Source organism: Ptychodera flava, unplaced genomic scaffold, assembly GCF_041260155.1.
Source record: "Ptychodera flava strain L36383 unplaced genomic scaffold, AS_Pfla_20210202 Scaffold_33__1_contigs__length_2856901_pilon, whole genome shotgun sequence".
Lineage (NCBI taxonomy): Eukaryota > Metazoa > Hemichordata > Enteropneusta > Ptychoderidae > Ptychodera > Ptychodera flava.
In genome coordinates, this window is record NW_027248355.1 from 2,462,630 (window position 1) to 2,479,598 (window position 16,969).

Here is a 16,969-nt window from a genome sequence, read left to right on the forward strand (position 1 = left end):
AGCAAGCGCGGTCCAAGAAAGCACTCAATTTCGAAATAGCTTGTTGTATGACCAAATTTCCACTCGTCTTATTTCTTCAGACCGAAATTCTGTATCGTCTGATGTAAAAGCATGGAGGTACCTCCATGGTAAAAGTGACGTTTCGAAGTAAGATGTTGATAATTATGAAATAAGGACAACAGGAACAATACGAAAAAGCAAATACGCAAATAACTTTCCGATTCTCTGCCCAATGAAGAAATCTGAAAATATTGATTTGACCCATTGCTATGTTATGATTGCCACAAATTCGCACGAACATGATCATGGTTTGTAACGCAGCATCGTTTAGTCATAGCATGCTTATGAACGTATCAGCTGCAACCTAAGTCGACTGCTAAGCGTAAGCCGTAACAAGGAGTCCAGCAGAGCTAACACGTGACTGATTAGGATAAACACACCCGGACAATTTGCACGAGACATCGTTTCTCTCTAATTTTCCGAACAAAATCGACGAAAAGTAAGTGTAAAAACGTGTCAGATTTCAAAAATTAACACTGTCATCGAGCGTTTATTTAGTTTTCATGACGAAAATATCAGTAAACATTAAGTTTTTATCGAAATGAACTCAAAGCTACATTTTTGGAGCTCTGACGGTCCCTGTGTTGCTCGGCCGAGGCATCTTGAATGATAAACGTCGCCGCAATCTTGCCGCCTCGCTCCTTTAAAAGGGTAAGGCCCGAGGTTGACAAAAAGAGCATTATCCTCAGCAGTTCTAATGAAAATACACCCTGGACAATACCTTTGCAATATTTATTTACTCCGGCGAAATGGTTGAATGGGCATTTCCCCTTTGTCAAGGTTGACACCGAGTAATGCCATGGAAACGACGCTGTCTCTAGATAGCATCGTATCCTCGTGGAAAATTACAGTGCTCGATACTAAAACAGGGCGTTATTAATAATAACACAACTACCTTGCAGACTACACCCATTGAACACAGTCGACTCATATCATGAGTGCGCCCAAATTGACCCGCAGTGCCCTAGAATGTGGGACAACGAGTTCGGTTTTAGGGACATTGTCGCAAGGGCGCGTCCTGACTGCAACATTGCGTATAAGATAAATTGCTGTCTGACAGACTGACGATATAAGATAGGTCTGACACGATTTTTACCTGCGGATGCTCCTTTGTTCAAATGACCTATAACCTTTCACCAAGGCGACACGGCGCCCTTGACGAAAGCGAGGCTATGACACCTTGTGATGCAACATTGCTGCAGGAATGCTGTACTGCTGAGGTGGACAGTTTCTCAGCATTGCGTGAGAAAATACTAACGACATTACTTTGCACGAAGAACCTAAACCTACGGACATCGTGTAATTGTGCATTACTTCACAAATTTTAGGTGAGTACATGCCACAACTTTCAGTACTAATATTTCTGTGATCTTGAAGGCTAGTGTTATGTTTCGTGCTGAATGTTTGACTTCCGCATTGATGATGTCCGAGCCCGTAGTTAGCCTTCCCCCTTGAAATCACACTTGTTAGTTCAATCTGCGATTTCGTTAGTGATCGCTTGGTCACACACAGTTGTCCACGGGATTGGCTTCATTCGTGCATCTGGCAAAGTTCAACGTCGCTTACAAGTCCGTTGTTGGGTTGCCATTTCTATCTCGGCCGACTTGTGGTGCAGAGTTCAGCGTACAACTTTTAAGATGCCGGTCTTGGGTTGTGATCACAGTCACGTGTGGTTCGATATTGAGTCTTTTGGTAGCTCCATGGCTCGATACACGGCGAAGGCCGCTGTATGTACCAGAAAGGCACATTTGTTATTCATACAGCGGCCTTCGCCGTGTATTGAACTACAGGCGACTGTGCTTGTGACCTATTTCGACGAGTTCGGTACCATGGCATTGGTTGCACTAGGCAGGTATTTTTACTCTCAGTTCTGGAGCAATCAAACAGCACTATAGGCTAGCTGCAGTACCGTTGCTCGAGGTTTTTGCCTGGGTATTTGGATCGGACGGCAAAACCAGAACGACCCAAATACCCAGGCAAAACCTCGAGCCCACGGTACTGCAGCTAACCGCACTTAAGTCAGGAGACAGGCAGCAAAGAGGAACTTCCTCGATTTTCACACCGTTCCATATAAAATGGTCCACTGATGAGATCCTGAGAGCATGGAGGTAGATCTTGCTTTTGATATTCAGCGTGGGAGTAGAGACAGGCCTCCATGATGCCAGGGAGGAATGTACACTTTATATTTGCAATGGGTTATTTTAACATATCAATTACCATATTTACCAATGTCTACCAAATTGTTGATTTTGCAGATAAGCGTTGGTATGTGTTGGTATTTGAATCAGTCATATCATTTCCTCTATAGCACTTTCCTGTGTCTGGCTATTGCATCATCACTGGTTGGGGGGGGGGGAATTTTGCAGATGATTGCACTTTTTTCACGTTGCCTGGTAACAAGTATGATGCAATTGTAGTGAAACTCCATGTACTAGGAATCATTTGGGGAAAATATCCTATTTAATTAAACAGAAGATAATCAGATTATAGAATCAGACAAACGAATTTCGGAGCAGTGGAACGTCCAGACATTATAACCATCAGATATCTAGCAACATGGCATGACAGAAGCAGAAGTGTGTTTGGACTGGCCCCCAGATGCCTGGCTTCTCTCGGCAGCTGAGTTGCTAGCTGGCCAAGGCGTTAACCCCATGATCTACGCAACAACCTACCACTAGCCCGACGGTCTGCCGATGTTTATTTAGTCCTTCAATTTATTATATGTTTTGAAAGTTATATGCCCACAGACTTGGAACAAGTGTAAGAAATTGCAGAGTCTAGTGTATATTGGCTTGTGGACTGATTGCTTACAATTGGGTGCAAATTTCTAGTACCGGTATGCTATCGTCATAGGCCTCTCACCAAAGTTACCCCCACAGGAAGTGGAGTGATCGATCAAAACTATGACAAAAAGTGACGTATTACTGTTTGCAGCAATCTTCTGCAGAAACTTAATGCAGGACAACTGCAGATTATTGGACACACCTTTGGTTGTGAACTAAAAGGGATTTTCTGAGGGGGCTCTGATGGGAGTGAGAGTGGTAGTGTACTCCCTAGGTTACCAACAATTCAAACAAAATTTCTTGTGTCCACTAATTAAAAGTCGTACCCAGAATGCAACAATTTAGTTTTGTAGAGTACAAAACTTCTTGCTGTAGTGACTGATTAATCTCCGTTCAAATCACAATCAGTAACAGCCAAGCCAGTTCTTGCAACTTTAACAGTCTGAGCGCCAAAGTCAGTTTTTATTGCCTGTATAAAGTATAACCCAGACAATTTTTTGAGGTAAGAACATTTTGTTATGATTTTTCCCTAAATTTTGACCAAAAACTGGAGTTTATAATAAGTACTATCCACCTGGTCCAAAATTTAAAAGACAATTGCAGAAAAATTCATAAAAATTGGTAAAATGTGTCACTATAGTTTTGGTGGGAAAAATTACAGCACTCAAAGGGTTAAATATTGGTCAAAAGTGAGTATGCAGTAATGATGGCCATTGGATTTGATCCTCTACCTCCCCCCTCCAATCAACTACAGTACCTCATATGCAAAGTGTGTGTAAATATTTTACATATTTTACCGAAATAGAACTGAGAAGAGCTGCCTTACTGTCAATCAGTATCATAGCTTATGATCGTACATGTAAGCAAGGAGACAAGCTGGTAGACTGTTCGCTACAATGTCTACATATATATATATATATATATATATATATATATATATAATATTGATCACTGCCCTCTCACCAAGATCAATATAAACTGTGACTGCTGGAGAGAATGTCATGACCCCAGTTCTGTACTGAATGTGTTGGTCTGAATTGGAGTAAATAAAATGCAAACTTTTAGAAAGTCACACAAAAATTCTACCTCTGTTTTGTATATTTTTCAGGAATGTGTACTCGTTAGAGTTCCAAAGATGACTTCGAAGACTGATAAACAGTCACTGCGGCTGACTGGTATCGGATCAGAAAATAAACTTTTACTGTCGGGTTCCAGGACAAGGAGCCTCTTGACTGATGCAGGCTCACCTGGTGGCAAACTTACTACATCTTCTTTGAAGCTAAAGACATCTTCAGCCCGCACTCTGACAGCCACAAGTTCTCAGGGATCTACTGCATTGCTATCATCATCATTGTTATCTGGGAAAAGCAGGTCCCTGCTCCTTGGGAAATCAACGCTCAGTAGTTTTGTGCAGTCACCGTCAAAAGTTGACTCAGCTTCGAGAAAATTACCTGCAAAAAACAAAGACAAGGGAAAAAAGAAACATGAAGTGAGCTCGTCATTGACGTCAAATCTTACTCTCAGCAGAACAAGCCATAGTGTCTCCAAGACCAGTGGTACACAGAAGGTCACGGACCGGACAAGTTTACTTTCAAAATGAGTACAACATCACCAAATCTTGGACTCGGTTTGACTTCAACGCTGAGTACCAAAAAATCACCAAGTATAGCCTCAGCCTCTGGTTCGAGGTTAACATCTTCCCCGTTACTGACCTCAACTCTACTGCGCTCCAAACAACCAGCGGTGAAAAAATCAAAGAAAGCTACCCACAATACATTGCCAACTGCAGCCAGGACAGACAGGGTATATGCTGATTTTGGCATCCGGGAGTATGATTTCAAACTTGAGGATGGTGATCCTGAAGTCACTATTCCTGATTTTCTGGCACCGGATTTGGATGTGACAGTTCAGAAATCTGTAAAGCCAGTGAAAAAGATCAACGTCTTAAAGGTTAGTGCTTTCCTGGGTACTGTGTTATTAAGGTAGAACACGCCTCAGGGACAGATATTCAGACTCTGAAACGTTTACAATTCTATCAAATGATTGTCATATCTATTCATGTGTGTATTCAAATTTCCAACTGACAGGCGAAGTGCGTGAACCATGTGCATTGCGATGTGCAGACAACGACATTGCTTTGCCCGTCACTTGGTAACGACTCTGTCACGGGTCACTTGTCTTGATCACGTGATTGATATTGAAGTATGGTTGACAGCCAGAGACTTTAATGACTGTCTTAGGCATTGTACAAACTTACAATAATGGCAGGTATGAGAAAAGTGATATTTTTAGGTTTTAACGACATTGACATTGATGAATCAATATGTGTCACAGGTTTTGATAGAATATTAACAACATTGTAATCACCACCTGTTGCACAAGGTCACGTGTAATACTTCTTTTGATGAAAGGTATTGCTAATCTGTTCACCCCCAAGCGATTAATAAACAGGTCCACATGCACCATTGATAAGAATAGGTTTGGAGCAAACCATTGTGGTCGAAGGGTAAACATTCTGAGAGAATCACAATATACATTTGTAGGACATGTAATGCCTCTTTGGTTTTAATGAGAGCTAAAGTCAATTTTTGTCACTTTAATAAAATATACTCCAGTCAATTTTTTCCCAGTATTTGCCAAACTTTTAATGCACAACTGTAGCCAATAAAATGTGGTGTCTATTTAATCCAAAATTGTCAAATAGAGAAAATTTCATAAAAATTGATAAAATGTTGCACTGAAAATTTGGGGGGAAAAAATTAAAGCGCGCAAGGGTTAACCAGCTTTAACTGATGGTGACTTGACAGGATAAGGGTGTATATGTATATATGGATTCTACTTGGAGTTAGCAGTATGAGTTCCAAACATTAGTCTTTCAGTAGGAACAAAGGAGTCATATTAACCCTTTGAGTGCCAAGGTCTATTTTTGTCCTCTTTAGAAAATAAACCCCAACCAATTTTTCTCAGATTTTTGCCAAAATTTTGAGAAAAAACAGTAGCAAATGAAATGTGATGTCCATATGGTCCAAAATTATCAAAAAATTACAGACAAATTCATAGAAATATGTAAAATTTTGCACTAAAATTTTGGCGGGAGAAAAACAAAAACAGAAAAATTTGTAAAAATTGGTAAAATCTGGCACTAAAATTTTGGCGGGAAAAATTACAGCACTCAAAGTGTTAATGGTACACTGTACTTTACTATACATAGTAACATGTTGTGGAACTGCATGTATTGTACAACAGATGTATGGTTTATATCTGCATGTAATTGCCTTTAAACCAGATTTTAGAGATCTACTGAAAACATTAAAACATGCGCTAGCTAATACTTATACCATAGGCATATGTTCAGTCTTTCAGCCTGTGGTTGAACCATATTTACTTCAAAGGCCAGTGCCACATTGTTCTTTACTACAATCCAAATTCCATATGGCAGGACATTGAGTCACCAGGAATTGTCCCAACGTGACATCAAATATGTGGAAATTTTGGCGACCAAAACAACCAAAAGCAGGGTGATTTAAGATGTTCAGAATGTAGGCTGTATCATTTACAATACGCGCTGTGTGAATATGGTTCCAGTGAATCTACAATGAACATGTATGGTTGTGTGTTTTTCAAATCCTGTTAGCACCCTTCATGTACAAGTACATATGTACCGGTATGCCATACCAATGATATTTCATGTAGTAGAAATATTTTTTATCTGTCACTCGGCCATATTTTTGTAAATATTCAGGAATGTTTTTTTGACAGAAAGGAGTAAGTCATAAATAAATAGTGTTTCTTATTTGCCCTTAGGGCACTATGTCTGCCATCTGTCACTCAATGACAACTTCGTCAGACATTTTACAGTAAATACGATAACAAACGGTTCACAATTGATTTATAATGAACTACCATAAAATCATCAATTTATCACATGGAATTACATGTATATTGACGTATTTCGTGTAAGTCCACAAATATGTGAAAATAAATTCACATGAAATTAGTTTTGCGCTAAACCGCAGCAAGTGGGTAGGGGTTGCAGTGTCTACAACTGAAGCAGGCACACAACCATGCTCTGTAAAACAACTTTTTCAGCTGGCATCCTTTTTCAGCTAATTTAAGAAAGTCGGTTGATTCGCTGATTTAAGATGCCGCTAATATTCAGGCATGCCCTAAATTTTCAATGGTTGGACATCCTTTTAGCTACATCAAAACGTAGCTGATTGTAATAAAAATCCAAAAACGGTAACAGTATGTGATCAATAGATAGACATTTTGAATTTCTGATTGTAAACTGATCTATTGTTTAGAAAGACATGAAAATATCACTCGTTAATTTTTTTACTGGTAACAGTGTAGGCACTTGGTGTAACACAAACGGGATAAAATAAAAATGTTTTTTTCTCTTGTTAGTGACACAGGAAAACAGTAAATCTTTTTTGACCTTTGACTTAGCCAAACCAACCACGAACATAAATATCCATGAAAGTGTGTGGCAGAGCTGATATACGAACTCAAATCCATGGATTGCAAAGTATAATGACTTTTTTGGAAAATCACTGATAAAATGTTGGCCAGGAGATAAAAATGTCAATAACACAGCTTAACTGTATACGCATTTACGGTATACTGGGAACACTTTGCTTGTTAATTTACACGCTTTTAGATGATAAGAATGAACTTCATTAAGTCCTTCATGGTATGTATGCATGTGTTTTGGAAAATTTGTTTTTAATTGCCATTGCAAATTTTTTTTCTCTGCAGACGTCTTTCATAAATGGTGTGAGTGCGTCGTTGCTGGGCAGTCCAGATTTCCATGAAAGCAGTGACGCAACAAGACGACGTTTGATGGTGTTGGCTGACCAAGTCATTGCATACGACCCAGAATTCATTCTGAAAGTGAGTGTTCACATACTCGGGTACTTCTTACTCCAAATTGTGCATCACCTGTAAGCTTTCTTAATGATTTCATGATTATATTTATTTCTTTGAGAATTTTCTCAATCACCTCAGTGCTTTTCCCAAAGCAAATAAAGCAAAGTGGTCATATTGTTTACTATGGTAAAATAATAACCAGATATGAACTGAATATGCTCACGTGTTTTACAACAGGTTCATTAATAGTAGTACGCTTCACAGAACAATGAGATATATGTTATCACTACCGGTATATGTAGCAGGTTTTTTTAAACTTCGCACAGTACTCTCAGAGTTTAATCACTAATTACAAAACTTTATTTAATATGCAAATGAGCTGTCAATTAACTTGACACTGCTCAATGCTTTATGGGACAATTAGATATCCATCAGATCAACATTTGTAGCACGTTTTATTTAATTTAATGCTGTAATTTTAGAGTAATGTCACTTATTACAAAGTTCATTAAATACGCAAATAAACCCCACATTAACTTGACACTGTTCAATGATTCATAGCACAATTAAATATTTATCAAATCAATATCTGTAGCATGGTTCACCAAATTTTAGTGCCGAAATTTCAGAGTTATATACCTAATTACAAAGTTTATTAATATGAATGCAAATGAACCCTTAATAACTTTATACTACTAAATGCTTTACAACACAGTTAGATATCTGTCGTATCAGTATGTGCAGCAGTGTTCATCACATTTGATGCAGTTATTTCAGAGTTATATGACTAATTATAAGACTTCATGGAATATGCAAATGAGCTAATTATTAACTTGACACTGCTCAATGCTTCTCAGTACAATTGGATATTTATCAGATCAACATCTGTAGCAAGTTTCATCAAATTTAATGCTTTAATTTTGGAGTAATATCACTAATTACAAAGTTTATTAAATATGCAAATGAACCCTTAATTAACTTCACACAAACTAAATGGTCTAAACCACAGTTAGATATCATTCAGATCAGTATCTGCAGCAGATTTCATCACATTTGGTGCAGTTATTTTGGAGTTATATCACTAATTACTAAACTTCATAAAATATGCAAATGACCTATTTGTTAACTTGACACTGCCAAATGCTTCTCAGTACAATTAGATATTTATCAAAACAATATCTGTACCCAGTTTCACTGACTTGGGTGCTGTAATTTCAGAGTTATATACCTAATTACAAAGTTCATTAAATATGCAAATGAACCCTTAATTAACTTCACACTACTAAATGCTTTATACCACAGTTAGATATCTGTCGGATCAGTATCTGCAGCAGATTTCATCACATTTGGTGCAGTTATTTTGGAGTTATATGACTAATTACAAAACTTCATAAAATATGCAAATGATCTATTTATTAACTTGACACTGCCCAATGCTTCTCAGTACAATTAGATATTTATCAAAACAATATTTGTACCCAGTTTCACTGACTTTGGTGCTGTAATTTCAGAGTTATATACCTAAGTACAAAGTTCATTAAATATGCAAATGAACCCTTAATTAATTTCACACTACTAAATGCTTTACACTACAGTTAGATATCAGTCGGATCAGTATTTGCAGCAGATTTCATCACATTTGGTGAAGTTATATCGGAGTTATATGACTAATTACAAACCTTCATAAAATATGCAAATGAGCTATTTATTAACTTTACACTGACTAATGCTTCTAAGTATAATTAGATATATATCAGATCAATATTTGTTGCAAGTATCATCAAGTTTGGTGCAGGAATTTCAGAGTTATCTCACAAATACCAAAAGTTCATTAAATATGCAAATGAGAAGATAATTGACATGACACTCACAGTATCATCATAATGTTCTTAGCTTGTCATCTGTGAAAAGTTTCATGAAATTTTGTGCAGTACTTCTTGATATATGTCTACACTGTCATTACCGTCTCCATAGGGAAACCATTGTATGGAAAAAAACGATATTGCATAACTTCATTAATATGCAAGCCACACTAACCAAAATCTAATCAGTTCTTGCAAGTAGCACATAGTACCTGTGTACCAAATCTGACTTGAATCTGTTCAGGCGTTTTTGAGTTATCGTGTAAACAGACAGACAGACACACACACACACACACACACACTAACACACACACACACACACACACGGACAGACAGACAGACATCGCTATGACAATAGCCCACGTGTTTACACACGTGAGCTAAAAAACATTAAAGGGACATAAGCTGTAACTTGTGGCAAGTTTTTCGGTATTCTGCTTCTGGATATCAACTACTGTGTCTGACTCTAATTCGTTTGTCATGCTGAAATTTTGAGAATTCTTTTTGTCAACACAGCTTGTACGTGTGTAGTGATCATTTTTTATTGTTCACAAATGAATTCTAGTCCGGACCTGAATACAATTTTGACCAATAAAAATGGAGATTATATTCATTTAGGTTGTGTTGATATGTTAAATACTTGGCATGAAGTTATAGTTCAGGTATTCAATGCAGAACGTGTAGGGAAACCACAAAACAAGTTCTGAAAGAATAGCCAAAAGATACAGCTCATGGAGCTTTAACATAGAAATTATTATAATTGATATTATATACTTATGCAAATTAGCCAATGCACCATCACAAATTCATTGGAAGACCGTTGCAGCAACTTGATACATTTTCTTATTGTTTGTCTAGAAGGGGTATGTTGAAAGTGAGATACAATGTTCAAGCCTTTTCAGCAACAAAGAATCTGACATAAAATACAATACTTTTTTCCAATATTGCCTGTTCCTGTGTCTGGTTTCAGCATGAGTGTTATCTGTGCGGTGTCAGACACGAGATGAAGTCGAGTGTCTGACGCAGCACAAATGACATGACAGCTGATACGAAGAAGCAAAAGGCAATAATGTAATAATGGATTTATCATATACACATGCCCAGAATTTTAGTATGAGTAACCTGAAATTTTAAGGCTTTGCTTTATAACGCCTTGCGCATAAATATCTAAATATATGTGTGAACAGGCTTCATTCGTAAACAGTACAAAGATCTGTCAACATCACGCGCTACATCGCTGCAAGTCATCCATATCTCAATGAAACCCAAGAAGAAAGACACCGGGATCCAAAAATTGTCACACAGGAGGAACTTTTTTGCAGGGAGGGGGGTTGCCATTTCGATAGTTTACACTGAGATTTGCCATGTCAACAGGCGTCTCATGTACGGCGTTGCGGTCATGCCACGGGTTCACCACCTGTTCAGAGGTAGACCATGCTGTGCGAAGTGCAGAACGTTTGCTAGGTCTTGTCTTAAGTAAAAAATACAAGAACTTTTGAAAGAAAAAACCATGCAAAAGCATATTAAAACTCAACATGTTATTTCTTTATTTTTATAAGTATTTAGCAACCAGAAATATCCATGTTCCTCAAAGCCCTTCAAATTTTTACTGGCGACATGGCTTCGCAGGTGGAGAGTGGCAGCCATTTTGTTTGTTAACATTGTTTACCATCAAATTGCAAACGTTCATGTAGTTCGGGAACATTCCCAAATTTATGACGTTTAGTCTGCATATTTCAACGTGAAATATCACATCCACTATTTTATGGTAATTTAAATATCACCAGGATGAAGCGATATGGGCATGGATATATGATAATCAGTGTTGTAGTTGACAAATTAATTCTTGTCCAGACCAGAATTCAATAGTCAGAGTCTGCTTTTTGAATGACTTATTAAAAATTTTGCTCTAAACATGCCTCAATTTCAACCATTCTCTTGCACCAGTAAGAATACAAATCAGGGGTCACCATTCAAATTGTTGTGCCAGAGAAACAAATTACAAATGTAACCCTCATTTAAAGGTATACAGTCACCTGTATTCTAAATATGCCCAAATATGGTCAAAGGAGCATTCCTTGGCATTCAAACTGCCCATGTGAGGGCGCTGTTTTTAAAAAAGGGCCATCCTCTTAAAATCTGTGATTGGTTAGATTTTCTCTTTCCGTGGTAACTGTGGCAAAATTGGAACAGGTGACAGTATACCTTTAACGATATTTGCAATAGCTCTGATTGTGATATCAGGTTTGTTACTAAATATAGCTGCACACACACGACTACACTACTGCTTGAAATTAGGACTTATTGTTGCATGGGTGGCTGTTGTTGCAGCTTGTAGTCTAAGCCATCAAGTTTTAGTATCCCGTGTAACACCAGCTGGTTTTATTTTCATAATTCTTGCAGATAATAATATAATATGGACTTATGTTTATTTTTCAATATGAATGAAAGAAAAATGAGGTCATTTGCAAAAAAGCTGTCATCCGTTTGTTATTTCTGTTGAAAAAAAATGAGATATTTTTATTTTCACAAAAAATTAGATGGTGAAAACATCAATATACTCCAAAAAGCTTCAAACTGAGCCCGCATAAAAACTAGACCAAAATAGCATCTTAAAAATACTGTTTGTGTGAACTCATCAGAGCCATTAAATAATCAACATGTTGTGAGGTATAGTAAAATTTTTATCTGTGTGTTAATCACTTAGAACTCTTTGGAAACATTTCATCTTCAGCTTCATTTACATTTAGTACCGAGAAACTACTGTACAGTAAAATTATGACAAAAATAATGAGAAAAGGGAGTGAACGGAAGATTAAGATTAGTATAAATGGACTATTGTGGTGGCTGCTGTCGACAGTGGGGCAATTAATTTTCAATTCAAACATCCCTGAATGCTTATAATGCATGAAGCTTGGCAGAGAGCAGTCTGCTTGTATTGTCATTGCTCAAGCAAGCTGTGACTCATAAAATACTGTGTTTAAAGGGCCATTAATGCTAACGTTTGATGATATTTTCAATATTTTTGTTTTGTATCAATCGCAACGTCTTATTCTATTCCCCAAAGAATGTTGAAACACCTACACATGTACTATTTAGCTTGTCAACCTAGCGGGTTTTTTTGTAAAATGCATTGTTATTGTGTACATTTGAATTCTAGTCTGGACCAGAAGTCACTTTTCAACAATAACAATGCAGTCTGCACATTTATGTGCTGAGTTTACAAGCTGAATACTGTGTATATCAACATGCCTTGGGGAGTAGAACAAGGAATTATGATGGACATTCATGGCAAAAATGGTGAAAAAATTATCAAAAGTTAGCATAACTGGCCTGTTAATCGCCATTTTCAATTCATGCAGTGGAATATTTCATCTTCAGAAGACCAGTTCAAAAGCTAGAGTCAAACTCAATAGCTCCATCCTCTTTGAGAAAAGTAAATATATTTTCCAGTATTTCTGGTTTGTTCCAGAAAGATATGCTTCTTTTTCTTCCTGGACAAAATTATATTGAAGTGCATAGCTGTAGTATTCAACCAGTCAGCTATAGCCTGTATGTGTGTGCAACATCCTGTGCTATTGTTGACTACAGTCCCCAGGGACCATGTGTTTAACAAGTGACTTTTAATGTACACAATAATTTGTACATCAACAATGAAGTTGGATGCTGTCAACAATTTTGTCCCCTTGATAAAATATAGCCCAGTCAATTTTTTTCCAGATTTTGCCAAATTTTGACAAGAAACCACAGCAAATGAGATGTGATGTGCATTTGGTCCAAAATTATCAAAAAATTAGCAAAAAGTTAATAAAACTTGAAAAATGATGCGCTAGTAAAGCCAGTCTGGTAACTGTGAACAAATACCCCCTAGGACAGAGAATGGATTAACCCAAACCCCCAGAGTCCATAAAACCTTCACAGGGCATTGTTCAACATTCAACATACCGGTACTAAGGAGTCCATAACCCTGTAATGGAGAATGGATTAACTTCAAACTTACCACACAGTCAATAACCCCTTGACAGAAAATGGATTTCCTCCATGTACCGGTACTACAGAGTCCCTAAACTCTTGACAGAGAATTGATGAACTCTTTGAGTGCCACAGTCAATTTTTGTTGCCTCTATAAAATAAACTCCAGTCAATTTTTTTCATGTTAGTCCCCACAGACATCGTCCGGGGGGACTTATAGGTTTGGTCATGTCCGTGCGTCCGTCCGTGCACGCCCATATCTCAGAGATGCCTTGAGCGATTTCATTCAAACTTGGTACAAGGATTACTTCATATGTCATACAGATGCACATCGATTTGTTTCGTGATACGATCCAATATGGCTGCCAGGCGGCCATTTTATTACGATTTTTTCATATTCAGAGCAATAACTCAGGCATGTTTCAACTGATTTTATTCAAAGTTGATACAAGGACATTGACCAATGTCATAGATATGCACTCTAATTTTTTTGGTGATACGATCAAATATGGCCGCCGTGCGGCCATTTTGTTACGATTTTTTCATGTACAGAGCCATAACTCAGGCATATCTCAACCGATTTTATTCAAACTTGGTACAAGGACATTGACCTATGTCATACATATGCACGTCAATTTGTTTTGTGATACGATCCAATATGGCCGCCAGGCGGCCATTTTGTTACGAATTTTTTCATGTACAGAGCCATAACTCAGGCATATCTCAACCGATTTTATTCAAAGTTGGTACAAGGACATTGACCTATGTCATACACATGCACATCGATTTGTTTTGTAATATGATCCAATATGGCCGCTGTGTGGCCATTTTATTACCTTCTCGTGTCTATTTATAGACAGAGAAGGTATTAGAGTTGAAAACCAATATGCTGCTGTCAAGAACTTCCGTCTGTCAAGACTTCCGTCTGTCAAGATCCGTTGACGGCATGCCATTGTGATGGGTCATATCATAAACTGGTGGGGGTGTTCATGGCTCAGGTTGAGGTGTGGGAGAACGATTTTGAGCTATGACAAAAATCAAAAGGGACTTAGCGGCATAGCCACAGTGTTAAGCCTTTCTCCAAGGTTTCTTAGTTGACTACAATCTATTACAGACTACTGAGCTGACGTTAGGGGTACTCACTTTGTGTGTGCTCACTCTGTGAGCGCTAGTGTTTGGTACTGAGTTGCGTGGATATCCCCTCATGGCCTCACGTGATCTGGGCCTGTTGCATAATCTGCAGAGATGATCATATGCCTCCGAGTCTGAAAACTGTCATTGTGTAAGCCTGTCGGCATTTTCCTTGCATTTTTTCTCATTTAATTTTGCAAAATATCGGCGAGTACCTCAATATTTCAAGATAACCCTTTCTTCCCAATCGTTTCCTGGAGTTTCAGAGTCATATGAACGAAAATGAGTGAAAGTTTTAGACAGGAAAATCGGACGTTGGCCGGCCATGTTCAATGTTTACAGTACAATCAGAAGTTTACGTGGAGGAATTAACCAACAAACACAGGAGTGTTCATGATGGCCGCCCTCTAGAGGCAGACCCTCCTATATGAAGTACCACATTTGATGCTTGTGGAAAGCTTGACCACACAATGGAGCATTTAAACTTTTAGAAAATGACAAACTGAATAAGAAGGTATTCAGAAAATGTTAAATACTGAGGAAAAATGCGCAAATATTCAAAATAAACAGGTTAACTGATTGGTCAGCTATAAAAAACAATGAAAATGTTTATGATCAAAAGTTTTTGAGATGCGCACATTTTAACAAATACAGAAATTATTAACATTATAAATATAAGACCAAACTATTTTTTCAGGGATGGGACAGGTTGGAAATGAGGGTGAGAGACAAAGGCACTCCTATTGCTGCATGTGGATGCAGCCACACCATTTCATTTACAGCATACTTATTCACTGTGTTGTGTTCAAGTTCCATATTGTACTGACTCACTGTCATACAAGGATAACATAAGCAAAGCAAATCAAATTAGAAAAGGATCAATGCTGTTGTGTGGATTTTGCTGAACATGGCTGATATTTCGCCCTATATATTTGGTATCCAGCAAAGGCATATTTTGATGTAAAGTCAAAATTAACACTACATTGCTGACAATATATTTTACCGTTTCTGCATGAATTTTTCTTTTTTAAATTATAGTATATTAGTACTTCAAACAGATTAACAGTTATCGTGATGTCAACCCATAATTTTACATCACAAAGACTGTAATTCTGCCAACTTTTTTTGTTTTTCAGTCATTTTATAAATTTTGCACTGCACAAGATGATTGAACAAATTGCAATGTTTGAATTTGTAAACTCAAAGAATAAAAATCCTTTGGTCACAAATTAAATTATTTTTTGAAAAGAAATTTACTCTTAAACACTTTTAGCATATATTCTTTACACGGTCATGTATTTCAAGGAAAATATGCCTATTAAAAACAGTAATTTCTTCACTTTCAATTTTTTTTCAATACTATGACAATTATCAGCCATGAGGTTATACAAACACAAGACCAGATAGGCGTTTTTCATCATTTCCACAGGACTCTTTGGAAAATCCATTAAAAACAGTTAAAAGTGACTGGAAATGATCACTTGGTATACATTTAATTTACAGATGCCAGGTTGTGTATTTCACATGCACTCAGGTCAGTAAGGAAGTGCGTCATTACTTATTTTGGGCTGTTAATTCTTATTTCTGAATTGTTTAACTTTTTTCCACATTGAACTATCTTTAGGCAGTTTATACAGTAGCTTAGAATTTTTTTAGCTCCCATAGCCATATGTATATATGGCAATGGAAGCTATTCTTATAGGCTAGGGAAATGTCTGTATGTATGTATGTCTGTATGTCTGTATGTCTGTACGTCTGTATGTCTGTATGTCTGTATGTCTGTATGTCTGTATGTCTGTCCGTCAACATCAAAAACTCCAAAACCGCTGTACATTTCATCTTGATATTTGGTGTGTACACGGATGATGGGCTGTAGATGAGATTTTGTTCAAATGAAGTTGTCATTGCCAAAAATATGCAAATTAAGTGAAAAAATGTAAAAACAGTCAAAATTGAAAAACTCAATAACCACTGAGCAGATTACATGAAAAATTAGCATGTAAGTACTTTGGGCTGACATGAAATGATTGTGCACATCTTGGGTCAGTATCTTGGACTTGCTATTTTTCATGAATTTTTTTGTAATTTTCTCCCATTTTTGGTCAAAAATCTCCTGCTCTGAAACCACAAGTCCGATTGATTTGAAACTTGGTATGGAAGTGCATAGAAGTGACCTTTCCCAAATTTGGGCAAATCGTGGTGAAATTTGCATATTTTTAGTTTACACGTCCATAGACTCCCATGTATAAGGCAGATCTCCATAGACTCCCATGTATAAGGCCACGAAAAATA

General features: G+C 37.3%; 1 protein-coding gene across 1 annotated transcript in view; it reads left to right on the forward strand.

The window, feature by feature from the left end:
• The first annotated feature begins 1,240 nt into the window (after nt 1-1,240).
• LOC139127622 (telomerase protein component 1-like) overlaps nt 1,241-16,969 on the forward strand; it is a 104,417-nt gene continuing 88,688 nt past the window's right edge. Inside the window, exons 1-3 of the mRNA XM_070693540.1 lie at nt 1,241-1,388; nt 3,952-4,793; nt 7,602-7,736. Coding sequence (XP_070549641.1) covers nt 4,440-4,793; nt 7,602-7,736 — 489 coding nt within the window. The 5' untranslated portion in view covers nt 1,241-1,388; nt 3,952-4,439. The remainder of the gene's footprint in view (nt 1,389-3,951; nt 4,794-7,601; nt 7,737-16,969) is intronic.